Source organism: Candoia aspera, chromosome 18 (assembly GCF_035149785.1).
Source record: "Candoia aspera isolate rCanAsp1 chromosome 18, rCanAsp1.hap2, whole genome shotgun sequence".
In the NCBI taxonomy this organism is placed as follows: Eukaryota; Metazoa; Chordata; class Lepidosauria; order Squamata; family Boidae; genus Candoia; species Candoia aspera.
Window position 1 is genome coordinate 2,065,486 of NC_086170.1, and position 27,207 is coordinate 2,092,692.

Consider the following 27,207-nt stretch of genomic DNA (forward strand, 5'->3'; position numbering starts at 1 on the left):
AAAAGATATCCCCTACCCCTGTGGACCAGAGGCAGAGAGACTTCAGGTTTGTGAAATTTTCTTTTTACCGAGAACCACCAATTAAAGCCAGATTCAAAATACTCGCTTAGGGAGTAGAAATGCACTTCACTAATGTCCTAGTAAATGTGGAAGAAATGTGAAATAGCCTGTGAAACCAGAATCCAGTATAAAAGGATCTCTATTATCATTACCCTTGCTTTTCAGGGGTGGTAAACAATAAGGAAAAACAAAATATTTAGAATTATTTTCTTTCAGGTCTGATCCAGAAATGCCAAAAAAAATAAAAGGGGGAGTCCTCATTCATGTATCTAAGGCAAGGAGCAATTGCTTTAAGGTTCCATGATCCATTCACCATTGCTAGCATTGCCCATACAGCATATTCAGACAAAATGAAAATCAGTCTTCCCTCCCTCCCTCCCCTCTTTCTCTCTAGCTGCAGGAAAGGTGCTTGGATTTTTAATACATTCACTGACATTGCACAAGAGTGGGGAAGATCCAGCTGACGAAACACAATGGCTATTGCCAAATAGAATCCCTCCCTCCCCACTCATCCACACAATTATGTACTTCCCTGTACCTTCCCCATTTTGCCTCACTTGCTGCACCCACAAATGCTATTTTTTTCAACCTGGTGTATCTCAGAACAAGATTAGAAGTCAATAGACTTAAGGTGTGTCTCCCTCTGTATTTTCTTTTCTTTTTTCTTTCTTTCTTTCGGAAAAAGAACAGGGGAGGAGAACAAACAGATGCAAGCCCATCCCAACTTCCACCACTTGCCTGATTCGGGGGAAGGACAACGTAAGACCAGAGTTCAAAATTCAGACAAACATCTCTGAACCCACACAAGGAAAGCTTTCCTCGACAAGGCAAATAGTCCAGGGAACACTACTGACTGCAGAAACCTGGAGGAAATAGACATGAACTCTGCTGTGGTGAGGTATGTTCTGAGCAACCGCTTGGGAATTAAACTGGGGCCTCATTGTGGACTCTTTTTAGCACTTTTCACCAGCAAAATTTCAGATTCTTGTAAAAATGCTGCTAATGTAAACAACCACGAGAGAAGCAATCTGTTCCCCAACACACTGAGATATAGATGATACAACGTGGTCTCATCATGTGGGAAGGAGAACAATCTGAGAGGCTTCCTTTTCTCTCCAAATGAATGATTTCTACCGATATCCATCAGTCACAATTACCTTGTTTGGCCAGAGAAACGCGTTCATAATTCAATTCCTTTCGGCAATGCATGGGCTGTTGTGAGAAACAGGCCTTTCCTCGGTTGGCCACGTTTTTGTGAAATTCCTCCCTTTTATCTGTCCACCTGCCTGATTTTTCCCTGCTGTTGTAGCACTATTGAATTTCTGAAGACAGCATGTTCTCCACCGACTTAGATGACTTTAGTAGGCTGTTTGATAAATTAATGGAGAAGAACAGGGCTATATCCTGCTTCCTTGAGGCTTCTGTTCAGCTATGGAGGGGGACAGGATGCCATATTAAATCTGTGTTTAATTTGATCAAGCACAGCTTTTCTTCTTGTGTTCCGTTTAATGAAGCGTAGTGGGCTTTCTTAAATTTAGCTTCTTTCTGCTTCCATATGGGGATGACAGTGATGACAAACTGGCAGTTCGGGCTCGGACAGATCAGAACTGAAGTTCCCATCTCTGGGCGGTCTACAGAATTCAATAAATAGGTGCCCGTTCCAGTTAACGGAATCGAAAGAGTTTTTAGAACCAACCCTAGCCTTACAGAATGTTTTTTCAAAGAGGTGACGGCTACCGTCGGGCTTGGAAGTCTGAAAAGACAGAGAAGGAAAAGGCGAAGAGGAAGGAAGCAGAAACGCCAGTCAGCGTGAGCGAAGGATGAACCAGCCGTTCTTTTGGTAACTTCCCCTATTTCCTCTGGCATAGGTTGTGCTGCTTCTTCCTCACTTTTTGCCGTGGGATACTTGGTGATGTTCTTCAGCTAGACAAAATGTATGGGAGGATCGCATCTCCGGACTACCCAAACGTGTATCCTAACAGCAAGGAGAGGATATGGAATATCACTGTGCCTCAGGGCTACGCTATCCACATCTATTTCACTCACTTCAACGTTGAGCTCTCTTATCAGTGTGAATACGACTATGTCAAAGTACGTGAAACCGCCAGTATGTACGCGTGGCTCCTGTGTGCGTTCAGATTCATGCTGTACACGCATGTGCAAGCACACTTGGTACTTGCTTCCTATTTGCTTAGCTCCCAGAAGATGGAACAAGACTCTCCTGCCGAGGGGAACCCCCCCCATCCTACCAGGTCCCCGCAGAAGTGCAGGGGAAGATGGAGCTCAGTGGCACAGCTCACACTCTGTTTGCTTTACAGCTGCATTCGGGAGGAAAGGTCGTGGCCACGCTTTGTGGGCACGAGAGCACTGACACCGAGGAGGCCCCTGGGGAAAAGATATACCGCTCAGTCGATAACAACTTAGTAGTGACTTTCAGGTCGGATTACTCCAACGAGAAACCATTCACCGGCTTTGAGGCTTTCTACGCCACTGAAGGTGAGAGGAGAGGAATGCCTAGCGGACAGGGGGCTCCGCATTTTGATGGCCCCTGTGAAAGGGAGGAAAAAGGTGGCAACATTATGGGAAAGGTGTCTGCCTAAGGCCCCACTGTAGGCTATAAAGTAGCTGCCTGCCTGAGAGGAACCATAAGCAGCACATTTTTTACTTTATTTGTCAAATTTGTCACCGCCCATCCCCTCCGAACGGAGGGACACATACTTGGCGAGCGGCAGGTTCAGTCCCTGGCGTCTCCTGGAAATAACTCTTGATGCAAACCCAGGAGGACTGCTGCCACTTGCCACAATCAACGATGTAAGTTTAGAAACAGGAGGTGCAGTGGGGCAAAGTAGGGGGTGGGGTTTCCCTCAACTTTATCTGGTTTCGTGGGTTGTGTTTTTATATTATGGAACGTGTTTTAGAAGTTGCCGTACAGCCTTGCACGGGTTTTCTAAATCAAAACGGAGGGAAATCACAGGAATTGCACCTCTGAATTTTGGAGAGGTCTCTGAGAGATGCAGAAGGCCTGGAGAACAACAGAGCCTTAGACCCAGAAACTGACACGGCTTCTGTGGACCAGAGTAAAAACAATCCAGTCTGGGCATTTCCCATGTTGTATGTTAGCAGCCACCCTGCTTCTCCCACTTCTATAAACCCTGCCCCAAAGCCACGCTTTATCCCACGAGCCACGCCTGGGCCTCCATTTCTGTTTTTTCTCTTCTAGACATCGATGAGTGCAAACAGCAGCTTGAGGACGAGTCACCTTGTGACCACCACTGTCACAACTACCTGGGCGGCTTTTATTGCAGTTGCCGAATTGGCTACCTCCTGCACAGGGACAAGAAGACTTGCAAAGGTGAGTCCACTTGCTGGAGAGCAGGGAGGCTGAAGTTGTCAAAAATTGACCCAAGTGGGATACCTGAGGTTCCCCCCCCCGCAATCACCATTTACCTAATTGGTTCATGTGAGGAGCTGCTTCACTATTTATTGGAATGCTCTGCATTTCTCTCTCCATAATGTTTTCATTATGATTTAAAACAAGTTAAACCAACCAAGCCCAAGGGTAACTCCAGAAAAGGAAAACGTATTAAAATCTGCTGTGCCACTCACTCACTCAGGATTATATTCACCGGCTTCATTTTCTTCTTTCCGATCCTTCTCGTTTCCCTTTTTTATTTTCCAGCGTGAAATAAAGTTGGCGCTCCCCAGCTTAGGCAGAGATGGAGATACAGGTGCCAACTTCCCTCCTCCTGACCACCTGTGGTCTTCTCCTGAAAACCTACAGAGGTCTACACTCAGCCAGCTCTTCCCTCCTCTTCTCCTGTCCAGATCTGCCTCCTGTGGTCAATAAAATGGCTTCACCCTTCTTCCCAAATTTCCTGCAACCTTTATTTTGCAATAGCACTCTACACAAGAGGAAAGCGAAACATAGCTAAAGAGGTCACAAGCTGGGCCGACGACTGTCCTGAGGGGGCTGAAAGAGGCGGGCACAGTCATAGGATGATGGGTGGGAATGATATCCTACACAGACCCAGCAGGTTTCTTAGCGGAAAACAAGGAATCAGAATGAAGTTGGAGCAGAATCACCCCAAGCTCCATTTCATCTGATGCTTAATGCCAGAACAGACAAGTTTTCCTGTCCACCCAATTCTCAACACATTACCGCTTCATGGTCCAACGACATCACACTTAAAGTGGAAATTGGGCACTTTAAAACAGAGAGGGGATGGACAGAAAGAGGTTCTGTGCTCTTCCTCCCTCAATACATTTTTCTTCAAGTCCTAGGGAGGAAGCAAAACACTTGGGGAGGACAGTCGGGGGGAGACAATTATAGCTTGTGCAAAAGCTGCCCCCACCTGCTCCCTACAGGAGCCTCAAGTTCAAAGCAACCCTGTTTATTTCACCCGTAAGACCTGTCATCTCAAGAGAGAGACTGTCTAGTGGGGAATTGATGGGCACATCAATAGAGCCCCCAGTTGGGGAAGGACCAGCTCTAACACTTTCCATCTTTTCCACATACAGTTTAAGTAGCAGAAAGAAACCATTGTTTGGTTAAGCTTAGACACCCATAGATAGTTTGCAGCTGAACTGTTCACACGCTGCTTTATGCTGCAAAAGTTATTGTTTCTGTCCATCTTACTGCAGTATGTGGACTCAGCCATCCTTGTTTGTCAATCAGTTTATGGCTTCATATAATTTCAGCTCATTCACACACAGAGCTGACCAGTTTCTCCCCCTTTATTTTCCACTCATCAGTCTTTGCCACATTTTCCCAGTCATTCAGTAACCTAATTTATGGGCAACTGTTAATTTCAGACCTAATGATCCAGCAATCACACTTTCGCAAGTCGAGACAGGCTTGTTTCTCAGAGTTCAAGTCTCTCGTGGGCACTGCAGTGTTATCTCCAATAAAAATATAGGCCTAAATGTAATTGAATGCTCTCCTGATACTCCTAAAACCCAGCTGGAGTTTATGGCCGAGGGCTGAATTGGGGGGGGGGGGGGGGGAGGCTGCTTTTGTGCAAGGGATAAATGTGTGTGCGTGTGTTTCTACAAAATAAAAATACAGCCCTTGATGGGGAATGCTGAATTAATGTCAGTGCATGCTACGCTTTCTACTAATTGGACAGTGCCTGTGTGTCACCTGGGTTGATATGGCTCTTACCAGGGTCCAAACCACCTAATCATAAATTGAACTGCACTCAACTTTAACAGGCTACCAGCACTCACTATCCGAAAAGGTTCAGCGTGCAGAGACCCTAGATTCTAGTTTAGGTTTTCCCTTCCATCATTCTCTGGCATCTATTTCTGGCTTTCCTCAAGGCAGAGACATACAACCTACGGTCTCAAGGGTTTCATGCAGCCCCACACCTGTTTTACCTGTCAGAAGAAAGGAACGGTTAATGGAGCAATTAAACTATATCTAATTAACATTAACATTTAAATTAAAACGGAATTAAGTTTTATCCTGGGCCATTTTGTAACATGGCTTCTATTACACCACTAAAGAGCAGCCTGAAAGACCGGGCACCCCTAGTCTTATCCAAAGCCCCTTCTCATACACAGTCCTTGGCATTTTCCTGCCCCGATGTATGGCATTTGTGCTATTTTTTTTCTATGAAATTTGCACCACTCTATCTGGCAGTGGGTGAGATAAAAAAGTTAGTAATTTTCCTTTGCTTTCTTCCAATTCCAAGCAATTTCCCCCACTTATGGCTATGATTATTTGAAGACCACCATCTTAGAAGAGGTCGCAGTGCTAGAGGAACGGGTGGTGGAACTGCACCTTTCAAATACCAAAAACATAACCCGGAAAAACCAGGGTCCTCCCAATCAGCAGAACCAATAAAAATTGGTGCCTTCAGAAGCTTTCCAAGGAGGATTTATACGTGCCCCAAATTCCTCTTAAAAAACAAAAAACACATTGTGGTGGAGAAAATGGAATTGCAAGCCTTCTCCATTTAGTTGGGAGATGAGAGGGCAGGACAAAGTAATCGCTTTCAAAGAAGAATTTTTTTTTAAAAATCAGCCAGCAGGCTAATTCAGCTTTTCCCTCTGAAAGTTTAACCTGGAAAATAAGATGATTAGATGTGGGAAGAAGAGTAAGGAAAATGGAGTATGGCTAGATTCAAATCCTTTCCTAACATGGATTATTTCAAGCATCATCCAAGTCTATTTCCAGCTGAGGAGTCAGCCTCACTCCTCCTCCTCTGAAAACCAGCTCGGAGCTGCTGCAAACTCTGTGAGGGTTCCAGGAAGTACCCAGGGCTGTCAACGAGGAAAGTAGCAGACAGTTATTCAATGATCAGTCCTGCCTCTGGTTGTCAGGAGGAAATATTGTGGCTGTCAGGTCACCAGCCACAAAAAAATCCTACTGGATTTTTCCAGGCAAACTCCGTTACCTTTCCTATACAGCTGGCAACCATGAACAGAGTCAGGAGGTGACTTGCATTTTGGAGGCACTGAAAAGAGGTGGATGGCTGCAGCAGAAATTGAGCCTAAACACGTAACCTCTCTCTCTGTGCTGAGAACTGCATGCTAGCACTTGCTGATGAGTTACGACAGTCAAAAGGGGGAAGTCAACAGGAAAGCTTATTTTTTCCCCTCTCTTCTTCTGCTCCCAGCTGGGCACCAGGGTCTTGTAGGCAGGTACTCAGAATGCTACAGGTACACCTCTAGGGAAGAAATGATGGAAACATCCCTCAGTACCTTAAAGGGAGGGCTTGAAGAGCCCTGACACTCGGAGCAGGCAGTACTTGCCCGGATGAATGAATTGTTCAGTCTTCCATTAGCCAGCTTCCCCACAGAACACTGAAGGTCACATCTTGCTTCTTACACCAACCTAGCATTCCCTTCAAAATCATCTTTTGGCTTAAAACACAGGGTGGACCCTTGAACTGAATGTACATTAAGAAAAAAATTGCACGCATTTTTTTTTTCTGAAGGCGGCCTCTTTTTTCTTCTTCCCCCTTCCTTTCAGCGCACTGTCCGAATACGGTGTTGACAGCAAGAACTGGAGAGATCTCCAGCCCCAATTACCCCAACCCGTATCCTAAACTCTCTGAGTGCAACTACAGCATCCGGGTAGAGGAAGGTTTCGTGGTCATCCTAGAATTCGTGGGGATCTTTGATGTAGAAGCCCATCCAGAAGTACGGTGTCCCTACGACGTCCTGAAGGTCAGTGGGACTTGCTTTGTAGGTCCTGGTTAGAAATCGGGATTTTTCGAATAGCAGCCTCTGTTAGTTCACTGCAGGCAACTAACCAAAGAGAACAGCTTCACAAAACACCCTACGCCGTGATTTGTTGACCAAGCTACAATTGGCTGGGTTCAAGGTATGTTAGGTATAGCCCACAAACTTAATATTCATTTATTCATTCATTCATTCATTCATTCATTCATTCATTCATTCATTCAACGTTATTTGTGCCTGGCTCCAATCCTGATGGACTCTAGGAGGCAGACAGCAAAGCACAGAAGGAACACAAAGACTGCAAAACAACCAATAAAAATCAAAGAAGAAAACCAAAAGGGCTTACAGAGGCAAAACTAGGCAAATTACATGACATTTGAGCATGGTGTGTGAAGCCGGTCAATGTCTTGAGGCACCTTCAAAATAAATTAATGTTCACAGTAAATCTCTGTCGACTAGAATCTATTTCACCACATTTGTGAGCCATGAGATCCTCTCCACAATGACCTGATACAGGCTTTCCAAAATTTGGAGATGGTGGGGATTAAAGCTGGAATCTGAATTAAGTTCGTTTAAAACACGCCTTTAAAAGAAGTTGCCCATTTGTGCACACCTTCCTGAAGCCAATGGGGTTTCTCTCTCTCCTGTAGGATTACGCTGAAGGGGATGCCTATTGAACTATATATCCTAAAATCATACTTGTTAGTATTACACATTTTCTGCAGCCTCACAACAACAAACTCTATTTTGGATATACTGCATTTAAAACTAACTTATATTCAGAATCAGGTTTTTTTTAAAAATGGAAGTTTCTTTCTTAAAAAGTGGCATCAGACAGGGCCAGACTGCAGCTTCTGGATGTTGAATGCTCTGAAGTACTTATATTATGTATTTCTTCCAGATTAAGACACCCAAGAAAGAATTTGGCCTATTCTGCGGCAGCACCCCACCTCCCAAAATTGAAACGCGCAGCAATACTGTAGATATCAACTTCATCACAGACAGTTCTGGTGTTCATGCTGGATGGAAGCTCAGATATGAAACAACAGGTTAGAGGGCTGGGGGGGGAAGAGATGCTGACTGAACTCACGACCTACTGCCCCCAGACCACTCTGGATTCGTGTGGGCCAGATTTGGAGAAAAGGATGCCTAGAAAACCACCTGCACGACATAATTCTAACAGTATTTCCCAGCCTGGATGAGGGTTGGTGAGCTCGTTCCAATAGTTTCAGATACTCAAGGTCCCACACACGGCAGCAAGGCCACAGGGAGGCCTCATCCCCCCATCCCGTTCTTGAACCTGCTGTGTGCCCTTCGTTTTCTATTTAAATTAACACTCTTTGGGCAACTAAGAGCAAAGGATTCATTTCTTCTCCCTTTAGCCATGGTGCAGATGGCATCCAGAGGGACTGAACCATATAGACAGGATTCATTCATTCATTCATTCCATTCTTCAAATTTTGCCACTGCCCATCTCCCCTGAGGGACTGTGGGCAGGTAGGATGCCCTCATGGGGCCAAAAACAGACCTCACTGAACATGATGCCTTTAAATATCGGATACTCTCTGCTCATCCATCTAGGAGTAAATTATAGTGTTTTGGGAGAGGGGAAAAGCAAGGTAAAAGGAAGGGGGGGTGCGAATCCAGAATGCTGTTGCAAAGGGATTCTTACCTTGACCCCCAAACACCACCATTCAAGATTCTGTGAGGCCAGTTACGCCAACTGAACCAACATGGCTCCTGAAGCAGTTGGGGAGGATTGCTGTTTGTTCAGTGATACAGCCCATACATTGCAGATTCCATTCCTGTCCAGGCTAGGAAAATTTGTAGAGCAGAAACCCGAAATACACAACTTTGTAAGAACTGCGAGATGACTTAACCCCGCTGTGCCAAGAGACAGGAAATTAGTGTTGCTGTTTTTTCTGTTTCCCAACTCTCTGCAGCTTTGCCATGTCCCAACCCTCAAGCGCCACCCCATGGCCGGATCGCTCCGGTGCAGGCAAAATACATTATGAAAGACTTCTACAGCCTCTCCTGCAGCGTGGGCTATGTGCTTTTCGAAGTGTGTAACAGTCTTACGGTTTTTACTTCTGTGGGTTGGCAAGTATAGATACAGATCAGTGTAAATCTTAGTTGTGGATCTGCGCCAAAGCAGCCACTGCATTGCATGTGTTGGGAATTAATTACACCGTGCATTGTATATGCTTTTGATATGGAGCTGTTATTAACCTTTCCCAGTTTTGCCCCCCCCCCCCCGCCCCGTGGCCTTTCTGGTTGGGGCGATGGGCTCTTGCATTACACAACACTAGCTGCTTTTTGCCTTGTTATTCTTGGAACTGATTACTGGCAACAGAGACATTTTCAGATTGTAGTAAACTTAGTTCCCCGCCTAGAAACTTCCATTTCTATTCTCGGAAGCGTGACAGTTTTCAGGAGAAAACAAACTTCCCGAAATTTCTTCTGTCTTCCCTCCCACAGAACAAACTGATTGTGGAATCTTTCGAAGCGATCTGCCAAAAGGACGGCACCTGGAACAAGCCAATGGCCCAGTGCACCAGTAGGTCCTTGCCCAGAATTCGGACTGGACCTGCAGTCCTTGAACGTATTACTTGTTTCTTGCGGGGATCCGTAGCAAGCGTGACAGGACAAAGCTCACTAATAAAAGTTGTGGGAGACAAACCACGTTTTAATCTCAGAATAAAACTTGCCTGCTTGGAAATAGAGAGACAGATCAAGAGATGCCCGTTTTCGCTGTGTGTTTACTACAGGGGAGTTAATCACAAACATCTTTTATCTTGCTTCTGCTCACCCTCATTCTTTTAAAATTGATTTTATTCTCCAAAAGCCATTTGGGAGGCAGAGGCAGAATGTAACATGTTATTTGCAATCTGACTGAAGGAAGGATTCTTGCTTTAGCTTGCAAGAATTAAGAACAAACAAACAAAAAAACCCCACATGCCTCTAGGCTGCAGGCCTCGGACCAAAGATATTCAGATCCTAAATTTCAGTAGGTCAGGAAGGTTCTCTGACCTGGGACTAGTTTTTCCACTCCTTATCCTGCCACTGCTTTTGCCTGCAATGTCTTGTAATCATTGTCTGTGTTCCAGCCCTTCTGCCATTTAGTATTTCTACCGTATCCCTTTCAGTTGTTGACTGTGGCCCTGCCAATGACGTAGCGAACGGCACACTTGTGTATGCCACCGGAAGAGATATTTCCACGTATCAAGCCGAGATCAAATATAACTGTGAGAGCCCCTTCTATGCCCTGAAAGCAGGCCACTCTGGTAAGAGAAACCCTCCGTGGCATGGGAGAGGGCGCCTTCAATTTTGCCTAGAAAAGCTCCCTGTGAGCCCAGTGGGAGCTCGTCATTCAAAGTAAGGCAGCGTATACTGCACCTTGTCAGCATTCTAGTTAGCAGGATCTTCATCCAGGACATTCTGTTCTTTTAACGTTCTCTTGTTCCTTAAAACATTCCGTAGATCTGCAAGTCTCTTCCCCTTATCTGATTGCCTCTCTCTCCCCCCCTCGTTTAAAAATTAATTCTGCAAATCTTGCAATTTCATGAAGGCTAATCAGACTGCCCCCTGTGCAAATGACGTGCTTTCGATGCACGTGGATCAGTCCATGGAGAAAGAATCCTATAATTATATGACAATCCAACAGTAAGAAGCACTTAAAAAAAAAAAAAAAAAGTACGCTGGGCTAAACACTGGTGATTGTTTGCAGGACCTTCGCTTAACTGCTGTGGTATTGCACTATGCTCACAACTATTGAGTCCTTGTGGTATATCCACAAGTTGCATTATAAATGTTAAGACCCATGAAAATGATGTCTCAACCTAAGGCATTTGTACAACCTGGTGGAACCCAAAGACAAGAATTCTGGTATTGTTGTGCACAGAAGCATGAGAGAGGGAGGTGGCAGCAAACACTGGGGTGCAAACTGGGAACTTTTAGAGGAGGTTCGGATGACTGTTTAGCATTGGTTGGGAAGAACTGGCCACGGCGGGAAGCATTTACCCCGGCTGTGCTCTCTGCGCAGGTAACTACCGGTGCGCGCCTGACGGTTTCTGGAGGGATCACGAGGGGAACAAAGCACCGCCGGTCTGTGAGCCAGGTAATATATATGCAACTGCTCTGTGACAGGCACATAAGACAAGGGTATGATCTCAGGCAAATGTCTCCGTTTTCTTGCTTCGTGCTGCTTATCTGCAGCACGAACAGATTTCCCCTTCTGACCAGCCAGCTATTCATAGTGGGGGGTTTAATCACATGCCTAAAATATTCTATTTTGTTCTGATCTCATCCAGATTTTCTCACACCCATTTAATCAAAGATGACCATTTCTCATTAAATGTAAATATCTCCCTTTTAACTAGACAAAAGAAACTAGGAATTATTCCAGGCGAAAGCAGCAGGTATTACAAAGTTTTGGATGGGAAATAGATGAGGTATCCCTTACTGCCAGCTCTTTTTTAAAACTCTCCAAGACGTCTGTATTAATATAAAATGATCTTTGTATTCTGTCCCATCAACTATCTAAACTGCACAATTGGGAACATATCGAACAACAAAGAGCTACAAACAAAATCATTCTAACTAAACTAGCTTTCTTTCCCAATGGCCAAACTTAAGAGTGTTTTAATTTCTGTCAGGCACATTACTTTACCTCAGTAGGTAACACCCAGCTAGAAGCCTATTTTTATTTTTGGTGCCAATGTTTCAACAACAAATGAACTAAAACCAACTGAATACTAACATATACTGTACCTCTGAATTCTGGCAAAGTACAATTGAATTCAATGTTAAAATGTTGCTGTATTACAACAGGCTAAGCACTTAAGGGTCGACATGCAAGCTAAGTGTTTTCAAATCTAGGGGCAGTCCTGATTTATTGTTTGAAAGTCTATGAGTTGCTGACACTACAGACATTTAAAAAAATGATTATCATAACCATTGGCTGAAGACTGCCTATTTATTATATTGAAAAACAAGCAATGGCCTTTGCAGAGGATTGCAAGACCAGCTTGATCAAAATAGCTTGGCTCTGTAACGGAATCCATTTTGCTTTTAATTCTCAGAACTGGCACGCCTGAGCAACCCAGGTTTCATTTTGAAGCCCCACTTCATCTGAACAGTGAGATTTACTTTTTGAAAGGCAGAGATCTGCAGGTTTACACTTTGCTCCCTGGTTTTAAACCAAGGAAAGATATCCCTAAATAGCTCACATCCCGTTTGCCGAGTTCAAAATGAACACATTTCAGAAATCTTATTTCTGAAATGCACCCAGAAAAGTACCTACAAACTCACATCCTTCGCGTGTAGCCACTTTTGCAGCAGCTTTACGTGGGGACTGAATCTGGGATCCTTTTCCCACTGGAGCACCTGTCATTCCCTTCTCCCACCTCTCACCAAGCCAGGTTGTATCACGTTGGACAGCAAGTGCCAGAAGAGTTAAAAATGTGATTTCCAGCAAAAGCAGCCCAGCCAGGCAGTTCTGCTGCTGTAGAGAGAATGGGGCCAGCAGCTACCCTGGAAAGAGAAAGAGGAGTGGGAAATCACTGGATGCCGTTGGTCCAGGCGCAAAGCAACTCCCTGCCCCTTTCCCTTGCGAATGGTGACGGCCAATTCCTGTATGTGCTCCAATGCAAACCTTGACTGTACGTGAACGTGCACAGGTTATGCTTTTTTCAGTTAAGTTTTTGGTTTTCCTTTCCTCCTGGATCACTGCTGTTGAAAAGACCGGAATGTGCTGTGTAGTAACCCAACATACTGTACTACCAACAATAAGGCAGCACGCATATTCGTGGAGATCATTCTGAGCCACGCAATACTTGGGAGATCTCAAAGTGAGGCCACAGATTTGTGGCCTAGATTTGTGACATGTCCCACAGTAAATGTGTCTTTAAAGCTGCAACAGATACCAACGTGTTACAACACAGCCAGAGCTCTAAAATTTGTTACGGGAACGAGACCCGTAACAGGAACCTCTTGAGGTGGGGGAAAGAGAAGTCTCACAGCTTAGAGGTAGAAGGTGCTTGGCAAACCTGACACCCAAAATTCAGCACCACCCTCTCTGGAGAGCCTTGCTGAGGCAGGGAAGGATGAGAAAATAACACAGGCTGGGACAGTAATCCAACCCGAACACGGCACCTTCCTGGGGCTTGCAGGTGGGACAACCACACCTCACTGATCTAGTAACAGCCTAACTCGGGGTCTCCTTTCTCTTCCTTGCCAGTCTGTGGAGTCCAAACTTCTAACACACTGAAGCGCATCTTTGGTGGGGAAAGGGCTCTGCCTGGCCAGTTCCCTTGGCAGGTTTTAATCACGGATGCACACGGAGCAATCGGGGGCGGAGCCCTTTTATACGATAACTGGATCTTAACGGCCGCTCACGTCCTCAGCAACCCAGCCGACGCATCCACCCTGACCCTGAAACTGGGGCTCCTGAACAAGCGCTCCCCTCATTACCACCAAGCCCAGGCAGAATCGGCTTTTGTCCACAGAGGCTTTGTGAATGACGGCATCCACTTCAACAACGACATCGCCTTGATTAAACTGAAACACAAAGTCCCCATCAACAAAAACATCACCCCGATCTGCTTGCCGGGATACCGCCCCAGCTTCCGCGTGAACACGAACGATACGGGAATAATTGCCGGCTGGGGGAAAACTGAGCGGTCCCGGCAGTCCCGCTTCTTGCTGTACACCGAGGTAGACGTCATTGAGCCCAGCAAGTGCAAAGCTGCGTACGCAAACCGCCTGCTGGAGGGAAGGCTGCTCACGCTGACCGAAAACATGCTTTGTGCGGGGACTGAGGAGGGGGGGAAGGACTCCTGCTACGGGGACAGCGGGGGAGCCCTGGTGTTCTACGACCCGTCGAGCAAGAGGTGGTTTGCTGGTGGCGTTGTCTCCTGGGGCCTCAAATGCGGGTCTGCTGAGCTCTACGGGGTGTACACTAAGGTGGCCAATTATATGCCGTGGATTGAGGACCTAATCGCCCACCATTCTTGATTGGTTTTTGTTGTTTTTCAATAAAACAAAGCATAGAACACGGTTAGTTCCATAGATTTTAATAATGCACATCTATGCCCCCCCCAAGCTACCTGGGATTTATTTTGGGGAAAGGTCCACAGAATCCGACTGGTTTCCTGAACATTTTAAAGCCCAATCAGAACAAGCTGGACTGGTAGAAGTTACTAAAATAAAGGTACACAGACTTTAATCTGCCTTAAACACACCTTCCTCCAACAGGGTATTTTTAATACTTCTTTTAAAATTGTCCTCCCCTTCTCCTTCCAGTGCAGAAATTACATTGTATTTAGCATGTGTGACTATATACACAATCAAGGTCCCCCCCCCCTCATGCTCAACAACCTAATATTTTAAAAATTGGGACTCGTCTTTCCCTTCAGGTAGCACTCTATGCCACACAACCAACAAATTATTTTTTTTAATGAAGGGGAGCTGAAAGACCTTACTGATTCTTTGTGAATTTCTTATGCCAAAATCTTAACAGCAAACGCCACAGGTCCCCCAATTATTATGACCAGTGCCCATTTTAACTCAAAAAGTTCATAGAAATGATCCAGACCAAAAGGTACACTTCCCCCCCAATTACTAAATACGCCCAAGATTCAGCCTTGCTCTTTACGGCAACCTTAACCATCAAGGCTAGAATTTCTACCCACCCACTTTTCTCATGTTGTTAGAGCCATCGGTTCTTCTGCCATCGTCAATTTAGAAGTCCAAATCTTGAACTCCATTAGGGCTAACCTCCCCCCCCACCAAATTCATTTATTTCTTTATTTTGTCCCTGCCCATCTCCTCCCATCGGGGGACTCTGGGCGGTTTACAATAATTGATTAAAACAATCATACAGTATAAATAGGATATACAAATATAAAATTACTCTAGGAAATAAATATAAATAAGGGTAAAAAAGTCCAAGTGGCAGGAGAATCTGATACAGTCCAGATTTACATTTACTGATTCCTCAAACTTATCTTAACGAGCACAAGCTAGCATACAAGGAATACCTTTATTAGCTACAAAAGTTGTGGAGGTACTGGTCTCTGTTTATACACAGGCAACACTGACAGCGGGGTGGGGGGAAGGAGATGTATGAAGCCCATAGGAATAGGGCAAGACCCCCAGAGGCACTGCTCATTCAGCTGTAACATGATCGATTCAACTGCTGAGACCAAAATGCTCCGAGACTTAATTCACACCCACACAAATCTGGACTGGAAAAAGAAATTGTTACCATCACATCTATTTGAGTAGCAAAGTCTCAGTAATTAAGAGATGCTCAGCAGGTAACTGAAACACACATTTGCTCACATGGGGCCTCTGTTAAATTGCAATGCTGTTTATTACTAAATGAAGCTCATTAGCAAGATAATCCTTCTAGCAGTGGTAAACTGTGTTCCTTATTTCCTTCTTTAAACTGCATTAGCACAATACATACAAGTGCTACAGAAAGTTAAAAACAAGACTCCAGACAATCAAGTTATGAGAATTCTGTTTATTAACTCACTTTCAACACTAACGAAAAAATTAATATGAATCATGTTTGAAAACATTTCTAAGATACTTAGGAATTTGAGGGAAGGGATATTAGAACCCTTACTGCTTGAAGTAGCATTAAAATGATCATAGCATGGGTCCCCCTTCCTGTTCAGAACTGGCCCTCGGGTTTTAAAAATACAAGCTAAAATAAATCACCGAAACCATGCTAGTGAGGTATCACACTTACCCTCGTGATCCTTCCTGGGATGAGAGTTTAGCCTTGGGAGATCCGAGAAAACCATATTAAGTGCTACTCAGCAGCAGTAGCTGGTGTTAGTGCAAGTGCTAAAATGCAAAATTCAGATGGTACAGAGTTTGGCAATGGATCTGATTTAGGTGCAGTAAAGATTATGCAACGAAAGAATATTTGTCCTCTGGCATATTCACAGATCTGTTTTACACCAAGGACCATGTCCTGGTGTAATAAACCAGTTTAGTATCGAACAGCAATGCCACAATAAGCACCCAGCAAATAGTTTTAAGAGTCTACATACACTAATGTCCTTTAAAAGCAAATAGGATTTAAGTTGAAATGCAAAAAAAAAAAAAAAAAGAGGGAAGCCAGCCTTCTAGGTACAAGGAGATTTTAAAGCGTATCCATTTAATGGGATCAAATTCACTGCTTCCATTATCTAAAAATGAAAGCTGTAGGTCTACATCAAGTAAGGAACAGGATAAGGCCTGTAACTGTGAACTGTTCTACGCTCAGAGCCAAAATGCTTGCTCGGACATTTAACACTTGGTCAAACTGGTCCTGGATCAGCATCATATTCCCAGCTAAGCTACCCAAGCTGAACGCACTGGAGATGCACACCACGGAATCACAGAATCAAGGGTTGTGTGGGATCTTTGCTTCAGCTCCCAGGAGATTAGAGGTACTTGCTGACCAGGGATGGAGCACTTCATGTGACAGAACTGCCCTTCAGACGGGGTCATTGCAAAAGGTACGAAGGGGGGACCTTAGTTTTAGGGTTTCTGCTGCACGAGGCAGGCAAACTTGGCAACTAAAAACTATGAGCTCTTTTGCACTTGGGGGCTGTCAGACACACACACGTATTACGTAAATCAGTTTTATTTAAGAATTTCCTACATTGACAAATCTTATAAAAAAGCATCCAAACACAGAACTTCAGCAAACAGCATTCATATGGATATCTTACAGACAGAGAAACTTCCACCCGCAAGGGAGCACCTGAGCTTGCAAGTGGGCTTTGCTGGAAAAAAAGACACAGAAAGCACACCACAAGCTGGATGTTCCCGTCAAAAGCCCCGCCTTCAGTTCACGTTGCCACACTTACAGGATCATTGAACAGAAAAAAACACACACCATACGGCATTCACAGCAGAGTTGACATAGAGGAGAAAAAAAAATACAGATATTCATTTCACTTAACACATCCAACTAATCGGTTAACTAAGTAAAAAGCCCTCCCCCCCTTTAAGTTCTTCCAGATCAGATGTCCTTTCGAATGCAAGGGAAACATTCGTACGTCTGCTCCCATCGCTCTCCGCACACTCTCTCACCAAAGCCACAGGATCGAGGGACATTGTGTCAAGAAAAAAACGTGTTTTTTTTTTTAAAAATCCCATAATGCACCACCAAGTCTCTCTCTGCATGCGCCGCCTCCTTTTTCTCGCACATACCAAGCCCTCACATGCCTTGGCACCACAAATCCAATCCCACACAAGGTTTTCAGAAGTTCAAACAAGCCTTCTGGTTTCCATCTCACAGCCTTGCGTTCACAGCGTTGATACGACTCCATGAAATAAAAAGAGTAGCGGATAAAATGGAACACCCACCATCTTAAGACGCAGCATGTGCGGTGTGATGAAGGAGTCTCGGATGAGGAAAGCATGGAGACAGGAGTATTCCTAAAGCAGATATTTTTTTTATATGTGTGTGTGTGTGTGTGTATGTGTGCGCATTTTTTTTAACTGCACTGTTTTCAATGAAGTGCTTCTTCCAGACACATTTGAAATGAGATGAACTGCAAGGACTAAATGAGGTCTCCATACCGTACTTTAGTATGAGAAGGGAGACAGTGTTAAAAGGAAAAAAAGCCGACACCAACATTGCATTCTCCACACAGGACATTTGGGGGAGGGGGAAGGAGAGAAAGAGAGAAAAATTCTTATGGCGGGGGGATCAAATTAAATTTTAAAAGAAAAAAACTAATAAGGATAGGATGCAGTTTCTGAAAAATGGCTTCCATTTTTTTGAAACGTGCAAAGATCTCGGCTGACTAGGAAATGAGGAATCAAATTTTTACAAATTCCTATTAAATTGCAGCACATCCGTTTACCAGTCAGGCAAACAGTTCACTTTCAGCCACTCAATATCCCAACTCATGTATTCCAACTCATTGTAACAAAACCTATAAAACTTCATTTAATCTTTTTTTCCCCCTTACAAAAGAAAAAAAGTGTCAAAAATACTATTGAAATATACTACACACTGAACAAATTGATTTGGTTTTTTTTTTCCTTTTAGTATATGCATTTTATATTATACTTACCAGGAGCTCTAGAAAAAAAAATCTGATTTCCCACCACAGAGTCAGTATAAGGCTGCCTACATCCCCCAACCAGATGATTTGGAATCCATGCTTGAGCCAAAGCCTCCATTAAACCCACTGCCGGAGCCTGTGTTGGAGGAGCCCCACCCTATCGCTGGGCCGGAGTTCGAACCTCCGTAGGAATTGCTTCCGGAACCGAACCCCTGGCTCTGCTCCCTCTGCATGTTACCTTGTGGCTGGTTGTTCCCTGACGGCCCGGACTGGTTTTGCTGGCTAGCAAGCATGCCCATCATCCCCCAGCTGCTTTGCAGCGCTGCCTGAGCAGCTGCCATCATGGCTGGATTGATGCTAAAGGCCCCAAAGTTCATCCCCCCTCCCATATTACTGCCCTGGTTGTTACCCAACCCGCCGCCTCCACCACCTCCCCCCCGGTTAGGAAATCCACCCTGATTCCCAAAGCCTCCTGGATTACCACCAAATCTTCCACCTCTTTCTAGTTGTCTACTGCTATTATGCTTAGGTTCAGCATTGGATATATGGACGCTGATTCCTTTTATGATCAAGTCCTCACCACAAAGGGACTGGGCGACCTGTAAGAAATAAGGTACAAGGACTGAGTAGCTGAAAGAGCAACGGAAGGCGGACAACAAACACTCAAAGAATGCCGCAGCAGCAGCAGCGAATAGGCTTATCTGAAGCACTCGTTGTCACCTAGCCGACTATTAGCATTCCCTCACAATAGTGGAGAACTGCTCCCCTCTTCTGAAAAAACGGGACTGCACAATATTAATCAAACTTGCGCTGTACGTCGCATTCATTCTGTTTTAGACTGAAACAAGAAACCTGTTTCCTCATGAAAGCTTCCGCTGACATTTCTAAAAGAAAGCCCATCTACAGGATCGCCCCAATTGTAGTTCTTACACAGCTGAGTCTGAAACTGAATACTGCTTCAGACAAATTTATAAGCAGCCACAGGCCCAGAAGTCTATGGCAAGATTAAAGCGCCTCCCAGGCAAACAAGAGCTAGGAGCTGTTTTTTCTTCATTCTCAAGGGCAAAAAAGATTAACAGCCAGTTTATTTACAAAGTTTGCTTTGTGCCTATTGTTATTTAAACAGCGGCAACGAAATGGAGGCATCTAATTACACAGTAATACTGAGACAGGTTTTGATCCAGGAAAGCTTGATCTAAACTATCTTGAAGCGACTGTGTAGCTGACAGGAATAAAATATTAACAGGATATATGCAATTTGTGTGTCTCATAATTCAAAAGCGAACTGCATTCACATTTTACACACAATGACATTAAATGGGAACGTTATGAAAACTGCTTAAGAAAACCGTGCATGCTGCTCAGGGAAAGGGTGCGCTGGGTGAATACCTGATCATCAGCAAACGTAACAAAGGCAAAAGCTCTGAATGGCTTGGGAATGAAGACATCCACGACTTCTCCATATTGTGAAAAAAACTGACGGAGCTCATCTGCAGTCATGTCTTCGGTGCAACGCCCAACAAACACCTTCCGGCTACGCAAAGGTTCATCTGGACTTTGCTGGTGCCAGTGCAGAAGAAGATTTATATTAATATCAAGAAAACAGTCACACAGCCCATAATAAATAAAAGATTTTTTTCCCCCACATAACAATGCAGCAACTAGCCAGGGATTTTTTTTAAAATTCTGCAACTGTCTCTTCCAAAGCTCAAGTGACACGACACAGAATTAGAAATAGGCGAACTAGGAAGTAGGCGATAATAAAAAGAAGTATTTCCCCCTGTGAACACTTGCAAACTTTTGCATGCATCCATGCCCAAAGCTTAGGGCAAAACCCATGTTTTCAAAAGTCAGGGTAGGAGCCACATGGACTTCCGGGAGGTGTTGTTTCAGAAGGCTGAAACTGCGTCAGAGAAGGCCTGCTCCCAGGATCCCGCCAGAGGACCATTTAATCAAAGGGGCCAGAGGATGCCAACTAGCTGATCACACACGGTGGGACAGAAACTACGAGCTGATGGTCCCTCAGGTAGCTAGAATTAAATGGAAGAATAATGCCTCTTTGAATCCAGAATAAAGGACAAAAGCGCCATGTTAAATTACGCTTTGAGTACTGTGAGGAAGGGCGGCACAGTTCCCATGGTCTCCTTCCGCTTTGGCCAGTGGGTCCCTTCAGGCACGATCAGTGCCCTCGCACTGTTTTCCTTCAGCAGCAGCTCCCTTTCCCCTTCAGAAATGGCAGTCCATACCTGAAATCCGCCCCACTTGCAAAAACCGGCCGAGCCACATCCGCACTTAAACTACTCTGGACGTCTGCTGCGTTTCACTGAACAGAATCTCGGGGCCCAATCTGATTTAGAGAGCCCACAAATGACGCGATGTACCTTAGAATTGGGGAGCTTGCAATCACACCATCTTCCATCTATCATATGACGCTGAGACATGACTTTCACTTGGGTTTCATAGTCGGTAAATCTTACAAAACCAAACCCCTTTGAGTGGCCAGTTTTGATGTCCTTCTTCACCTAGGTTTAGGAGAAGAAATTATAGGGCTAGAAGAGCATTATATCACTACCTTCACCTCACTATTTCTGAAGTAAATTTTAAGTACAAAGTAATACAAAAATATCAGCGTTCTGCCATTTAGCTGACGCTTTCGTCCTGCTCTACGGTCTCTTAGGAAAAGCCGCAGCAGCAAGGCCCGCTCTCTCTCCCTCAGACGGGGTCCCCAACTCCTCAGCAGGCGGCTCCGCGTGGTTCCTTCTCCAGCTGATCAACGCGAGAACTACTATGCAGCTTCAAGAACTTGCACCAAATACCTGCACCATGAGAACTTCTCCAAACGTGCTGAAATACTCTTTCAGATCTTGCTCTGTGGTTTTCCATGGAAGGCCCAAAACTATCAGGTCAGAGGTTTTCTGCACTGCTCGTTTCACTTTGACGGCCGATGAAGCGTCCGTTTCATCCATTTTCCTCTTGTTGTCTAAGGGATAGCCACGGACACAGATAAACACACACCGTGTTAATTGCAAGATTAGACTCCCAAGGTTGCTCCGAGTCGGGCGGCATATTCATTTAATAATAAATTATTATTATTATTACTACTACTACAAAAAAATCAGTTAACTTTAGAGCTCTGCACATCTCAATCCTGTTACTCCAGGTAGAATTATGTGCAATATGCAGCTTATTCCCAAGTAACTATGCACGTATAGTGTCCTAACAGCCAGGAACCTCGCCGAGACGAGGAGCAGGTTTATCGCCGCTACGTTAGACAGAAAATCCTGCCAAACTGAAGGAGCGTGGGAAAAACCCAGCCAGATGAACCCCAGAGGTCAAGGCGGGTCCAACCTGTGTCTCTTTGAATGGCTGCTCAGCTCCTCTGTGCCACGCATGCATTTTCCCCCCTGGACCGGGGCCCCCTCCTGCTCGCCACCAGTGCTCGTGACATTCAGTCTTTAATGTGTATTTGGTTAGACGCCACTAAGCGGGGCCTTACTAAATAACTCTGCTTATATAACCTCATAATGCTAACGTGTAAGTTAGACAGCATACTACTATTTCTGGGTTTCCTTCCAATTATTTAAAAGAATGAGAGACCAAATATTCAGTTGTTTCGCACATGGCTGAAATAAAATGTTTTGTTAACGGCTTTAGTTTCTAACCATCTATCCTCATAGTTGATAAACAAGAAGCTATTTTTCTTTTTAAGAAAAGGGAGAATAACTTTAAGCACACACCTTTGGGGTAATTCACCACGTATACCAAATTTCCCCAGCCGTTATCCGGCGCATGAAGAATTCCTTCCACTAATCGGACTCCCCTCATACACTGAGAGACAGGGTTTCTGTAACGCAGACCGCACGCCCCTGGGAACTGAGCAGTAACTGTTGAGAGTAACACTGTCCCATCATCCTCTGACGGGATCTCAATGGGTTCCTCATTCTCATCTTCTGTAACTCGGATGTATTCTGACATCTCCGCCGTGATGTTACTGAAGGGCAAACGAAATAGATGAATAAAGGAGGAAAGTGACCAAGGTGCAGTTTATAAAAAGTAATCAGAGCTTTGGCTTAGGGCAGAATCTAAATACTGTTTATCTGATAGAACCTGATGTGAAAAAGGGCAGATTGTAACTAAAACGACAGAGCATGCTTTGCATGGAAAAGGCCATAAATTCAATCCTTCTTTCTTCAGCTGAAAGGAAAGAAATACAGGGGATGGAAAAACTCTGAGAGCCTCAAGATCCACCTACAGTCAGAATGGACAATACTAAACTAAATCTGCCTCAGTACAGAGTAGTTTCCTAGTTTATGCACATTTTATTTTCACCATACTTTTATTCCCATTTTCAGACCAAGAATGCCTACCAAATCAGTTCAGATTCATCAAAGAACTGTAGGTTCTAGTTTCACTTTATAATTTTAAAAGGCACAACAAACAAGGGGAGAGCACGGGAGAAACAGATGAGCTGGATAATGTTAGAACAAATTTAAAGCAGCACTTATGCATAATTTACGGTTAAAGCCTCTTCCAACAAAAGATGCACAACTACCCAGCAGCAGGCGGCTAATCCTCCACTTGGTGCGGAGAGCAGAATTCATCCCTGAAGCCTTGGAGCAACTTGCGGGTGGAACAAAATTTTCCTCCCAGAGAGAAGCAAATTCTCTTCAACTGCTGCTTCTCCACCCAGCAGCCTTTTTTAAAAATCTGTTCCATCGTGTCCGATTCTTAGAGAGTGCCTGGACAAATCTCTGCAGTTTTCTTGGCAAGGCTTTTCAGAAGTGGTTTGCCATTGCCTGCTTCCCAGGGCTGAGAGAAAGTGGCTGGCCAAAGGTCATCCGGCTGGCTTGAGCCCAAGGCGGGACTAGAACTCACAGTCTCCCGGTTTCTAGCCTGGAGCCCTGACCACTAGACCAAACTGGCCTTCATAATTTTGGGGGGGAGGGGAGACAGAGGTTAATGAATATTACCTTCTTTGGAGGCAATATTCAGAAAAATAACGAATGCATACTGTATTTTATTTTTTTAACGTTCCGATGCATTTGGCACGCAAAGAAGATCACTCCATTTAGCTGATATAGTACCAACTACCATTTTAATTCCAACAGTGGCCATCCAGATGCTCAAAAGTTTTATAATTTATATTTACATGCTACCTTTAAAGCCCATACAACACACTCCAGGTAGATAATCTAATTATAAAGTAGTCACTGTCCTTGCCATCTTGCCAAACTGGCACCTATCAGCCAGCTATTTAAAAAGGAACAGGGAGACAAGCAAATTAATTCCACTGGCTCAGCAAGACACCTGTAATTTTTGGCTATTCCCTTTGACTTCCTAGTTCAACTGAACATGTTAAAAACAAACAGCAACTTCTGGCTACAGTGCAACACTCAAAATTGGTCCCTCTCTCACACAAAATTATAAAATATTGTAATTTGTTTGCTTTGCTTGTCCTCTAATTCCTTTTTATTCTGTGTCATGTATTTTTATTTTACAAGCTGAGAATGTTGCTTACCCTCAAAGGGAACAGCTTAACACGTAGGTGTGTATGCATACAAATAAACGTATAATTAAAACAAAGCCCATCTCATTTTTAATTGATCTATAAGCTGCTCCAGTAGTCACTATGGCTGAAAAATTAAATATGAATACTCTAAAGAAAGAAAATCGTAAGATACAGAACTACAGAAGAAAAAAATCACACGCACAAGACAACAAGCAGCATACTAAAACTGTTTCTGACCCCAAAATATATTTTAAAACCAAACATGAAGAGAGGTATCCAGTCTTTGGGGATAGCCATTAAAACCTATTTTCCATTATTAGGAGTGTCATTAACAGCAACGTTAGCATCACAAACAAAAGGTCCAGGACAAGGCACAACCACAACAGGGATTTATAACAAGCATTGCTTCATCCATTTCAAAGCAGACTGCTTTAAAATAAACCTGTCACTAACAGTATCAATACAGGGAAGATTGGACATTATAGGATTCAGGTATCCTCTTGAATGGACTTATCCTTGGATGTCAGAGCTAATCTCCCCCACAACTGGTTGCCCCCAACGATTTCTTAGTGGATGGAAAGAGGGCAAGTTTTGTGGTTTAACAATTGCCGTTAAAAGTTGCTGGATCTAGCGGAAATTCAGTTACGACCCGTTTCTGTTGCAAATGGATTTTCTGTGCAGGATGCTAAGGTGTTTTGTTTACAACCATACACGTGGACACAAAATGACACAAAACAACAGGTACCAATTTAGCCACCACGGGAGCGAGTTATCCGTAAACGTACCCTAGAAGTCAGATTAAACATTTTCGAAATAATTAAGTAACGAATTCCTCTCTTTTCCAAGCGGCCTATCAAAGAAGGTAACCCGGTGCCAGCCTGTAGAAAGGTGAAATTTCCCTGTTAGTCCTCGACTTGTCACGGCTCCATCAGAACAGCCACAAAATTTTCTCGGCACAAGACGGAAAGGGTTCGCCATTGCCTTCTTTGGGGATTATGTTTAGTTCCCGGCCGAACCTACAGCCCTGGGATTTCCTAGTGGTCTCCCATCCGAATACCCAGTGCTTGGGTTTTCAAAATCAGCGCGGGGATGGAAACTACTTAAAGTAGTAGGGGTGCAGAACTGAGGCAGCCTTGTCTTCTCTGGTACAAGGCCCTCTCCCCGCTTTCCTCTGAACTACAACTCCCATCAACCTGCAGTTTTCCGCAGAGCCGATTCCTCCACAGACACACCACGTGCATTATTGGTTGGGGGGCAACGGGAGCGGAAGAGGGCCTCGCTGGCTAGAGATGGTGGGAATTGTAGTCCCTCAAATATGGAAGACGCACAGCTGGAGAACGGCGCGTTCTTTCTTTCTCCACGGAGTCGGGGAGCGCGGAAGAGAAAGGCCCACACCCGCAATCGAGGCCCGGCAGGGTTTCTGCCACCGCAGCCGCCGCGCGAGAGCCCAGCCTTTTTTCCCATGGCCGACCCCTGCGCCAAGCCGAGGCGCCGCCGAGTTGGACTGATTCGTCCTTCACCCGCCGGACTCACCGTTGGCGCGAAGCCTAGGCAGCACAGGAAAGAATCGGTTGCGACTAGGCCGCGAGAGGACGTCGGGCAAGCTCCCGGCTGAGGCCTCCACTCTCCTCGCTATCAACAAAATGGCGGCGCCCTCTTTCCCCTCAGCAACTACGGACTGAAGCCGCGGTCCCGGAGCGAGCCACTCGGACGACGCTTGGGGGGACGCCGTAACCTCTCACTGAGGGCTTTTAGCATCGTTACAGGAAAATACGCTCCGGAGAGGGCATAGTTCGAACTAGTGTTCTTATTGTTTCCATTTCGAAGTTTCTCATATTCCCTCTCCTTGCATAAGGAGATAATTAGTAGTCTATGGTACAGTTTCCCCCCTTTGTGCAAACCCAAGAGTGGTACGGCCCTCTCGGCCGTGTCATGCGCATGCGTTACAGGGACGATGAGCCGCTATAAAGGAGAGTCGGCAGAGTCGTGAACAAAGTTCGTTGGGTAGTGTTGGTTATTTCTGCGCATGCGGAAGAGGCGGGACCTGGGGAAATCTGACAAAAGGCGGGAAAAACCGTTGGCGGGAAGCGGTGCGCATGCGCGCTTCCGGGAGCAATGAAACCTCAGTTTTTCTTGTGGTGAAGGGGTTAGTCTAGGCTTTTGCGGTCCTTTTTTGCAACAGGCGGCCCCAAAAACCTTGTTTAATCCCAAAGTTCACCCTGAGGTGCGTGTAGGCTACTGCACTTGAGTTTGTGCTGAGTGCTTTTCCATACTGAAGGGAGTCACCCACCCTGGCATGTGCAATTAGAGCAAAGTGGTTTCCCAAATTCAAAGGCTATAAAGGCTGAGTTTGCAACCAGGCTACTTTTTTCCCGTCGTTAATTCTTGCAGAACTTTGCATTTAATACTTTAAAAGGGTTAAAGTATTAAATACTTTAAGGAGGGTTAAAACTCATCCGGGGTTGTTCCTGCAGCCAATGCATTGGAATGGGCCACCGCAGAAGCTTTCCTTCTAATTTAAAATACTGCACCTGGTGCATAAAGTATAAATTTGATTCATAAATAAATAAAAAGCAAGCTGGTTATTTACAAAAAGCTACATTGTAAATGAACTGTATATGCCCAAAAGTAACAAGAGGAAGCAGGGAAAAAACCCCACAGGCTATATTGTATAAAAATAGCATCCTTTGCTTTTCGTTCATTTTTTTAAAATGCATTTTGTATCTTGTGCTTTCAGATTCATTCATGGTTTCCAGCTGAGAAAGTAGTAAAAAAGAAGAAAAGGAAGGTTGTGATATCTGCTCAGTTATTTAAAATAGGAGATACAGCTTGGGAGCTTTATTTTGGTGGAATAGGAAAAAAAAATCACTTCCGTATTGTAGCCTCAAAAGCAAGTTAGAAGTTATCTAGAATGGAAGTAACCTTATGTGAGGGTTTTTACTTTTTAGGCCCTTATAAAGGTATGGTTTTTTGTCTTTGGCTTTCAAGGCTTTAACATCAGGGGAAAGTTATTTTTTCTATCACCTGAGATGGGAATTTTAAAAATAATATTAAATACTATGTAATCTTTAGGTGGGACGCGGTGGCGCTGCGGGTTAAACCGCTGCGCTGCTGAGCTTGCCGATCGGAAGGTCGGCGGTTCGAATCTGCGCGACGGGGTGAGCTCCCGTTGCTAGTCCCAGCTCCTGCTCACCTAGCAGTTCGAAAACATGCAAATGTGAGTAGATCAATAGGTACCGCTTCGGCGGGAAGGTAACGGCGTTCCGTGTCGTCATGCCGGCCACATGACCACGGACGGGTCTACGGACAACGCCGGCTCTAATGGCTTAGAAACGGAGATGAGCACCGCCCCCTAGAGTCGGACACGACTGG

The 27,207-nt window shown here is 44.7% G+C and overlaps 2 protein-coding genes across 4 annotated transcripts; one reads left to right on the forward strand and one right to left on the reverse strand.

Annotated features, from left to right (window-relative positions):
* Positions 1 to 558: 558 nt before the first annotated feature.
* MASP2 (MBL associated serine protease 2) lies at positions 559 to 14,300 on the forward strand. 2 transcript variants are annotated; one of them, XM_063317374.1, is made up of 11 exons: positions 559 to 958; positions 1,929 to 2,151; positions 2,379 to 2,556; positions 3,281 to 3,412; positions 7,037 to 7,233; positions 8,150 to 8,297; positions 9,192 to 9,310; positions 9,727 to 9,805; positions 10,395 to 10,532; positions 11,291 to 11,365; positions 13,487 to 14,300. In XM_063317374.1, the coding sequence occupies exons 1-11, from the start codon at positions 939 to 941 to the stop codon at positions 14,260 to 14,262; spliced, it is 2,085 nt and encodes a 694-aa protein (XP_063173444.1). In that variant the 5' UTR covers positions 559 to 938; the 3' UTR covers positions 14,263 to 14,300. The 2 variants fall into 2 exon arrangements, with proteins under 2 accessions (XP_063173444.1, XP_063173445.1); XM_063317375.1 differs by lacking the exons at positions 7,037 to 7,233; positions 8,150 to 8,297; positions 9,192 to 9,310; ... (2 more) ...; positions 11,291 to 11,365; positions 13,487 to 14,300 and adding an exon at positions 3,740 to 3,931 and having other exon boundaries at positions 582 to 958.
* A 2,575-nt stretch (positions 14,301 to 16,875) lies between these two features.
* TARDBP (TAR DNA binding protein) lies at positions 16,876 to 25,527 on the reverse strand. Of its 2 annotated transcripts, XM_063317755.1 has the most exons (7): positions 25,369 to 25,527; positions 22,064 to 22,317; positions 21,143 to 21,306; positions 20,708 to 20,848; positions 19,716 to 19,886; positions 18,808 to 18,925; positions 16,876 to 17,899 (listed from the first exon to the last, which is right to left on the reverse strand). In XM_063317755.1, exons 2-7 carry the CDS (start codon positions 22,299 to 22,301, stop codon positions 17,865 to 17,867), a joined length of 867 nt encoding a protein of 288 aa, XP_063173825.1. In that variant the 5' UTR covers positions 22,302 to 22,317; positions 25,369 to 25,527; the 3' UTR covers positions 16,876 to 17,864. The 2 variants fall into 2 exon arrangements, with proteins under 2 accessions (XP_063173825.1, XP_063173824.1); XM_063317754.1 differs by having other exon boundaries at positions 16,876 to 18,925.
* Positions 25,528 to 27,207: the final 1,680 nt, after the last annotated feature.

Coding starts and splice junctions, on each gene's coding strand:
- MASP2 (XM_063317374.1), top strand. CDS start 939: ATGAACTCTGCTGTGGTGAG. Junction 7,234..8,149: donor GTCCCTACGACGTCCTGAAG/GTCAGTGGGACT, acceptor TATTTCTTCCAG/ATTAAGACACCCAAGAAAGA. Junction 10,533..11,290: donor CCTGAAAGCAGGCCACTCTG/GTAAGAGAAACC, acceptor CTCTCTGCGCAG/GTAACTACCGGTGCGCGCCT.
- TARDBP (XM_063317754.1), bottom strand. CDS start 22,301: ATGTCAGAATACATCCGAGTTACAGAAGATGAGAATGAGGAACCCATT. Junction 19,887..20,707: donor GCAAGCTCCCCAATTCTAAG/GTACATCGCGTC, acceptor CACTGGCACCAG/CAAAGTCCAGATGAACCTTT. Junction 18,926..19,715: donor TTACGTTTGCTGATGATCAG/GTATTCACCCAG, acceptor TATTTCTTACAG/GTCGCCCAGTCCCTTTGTGG.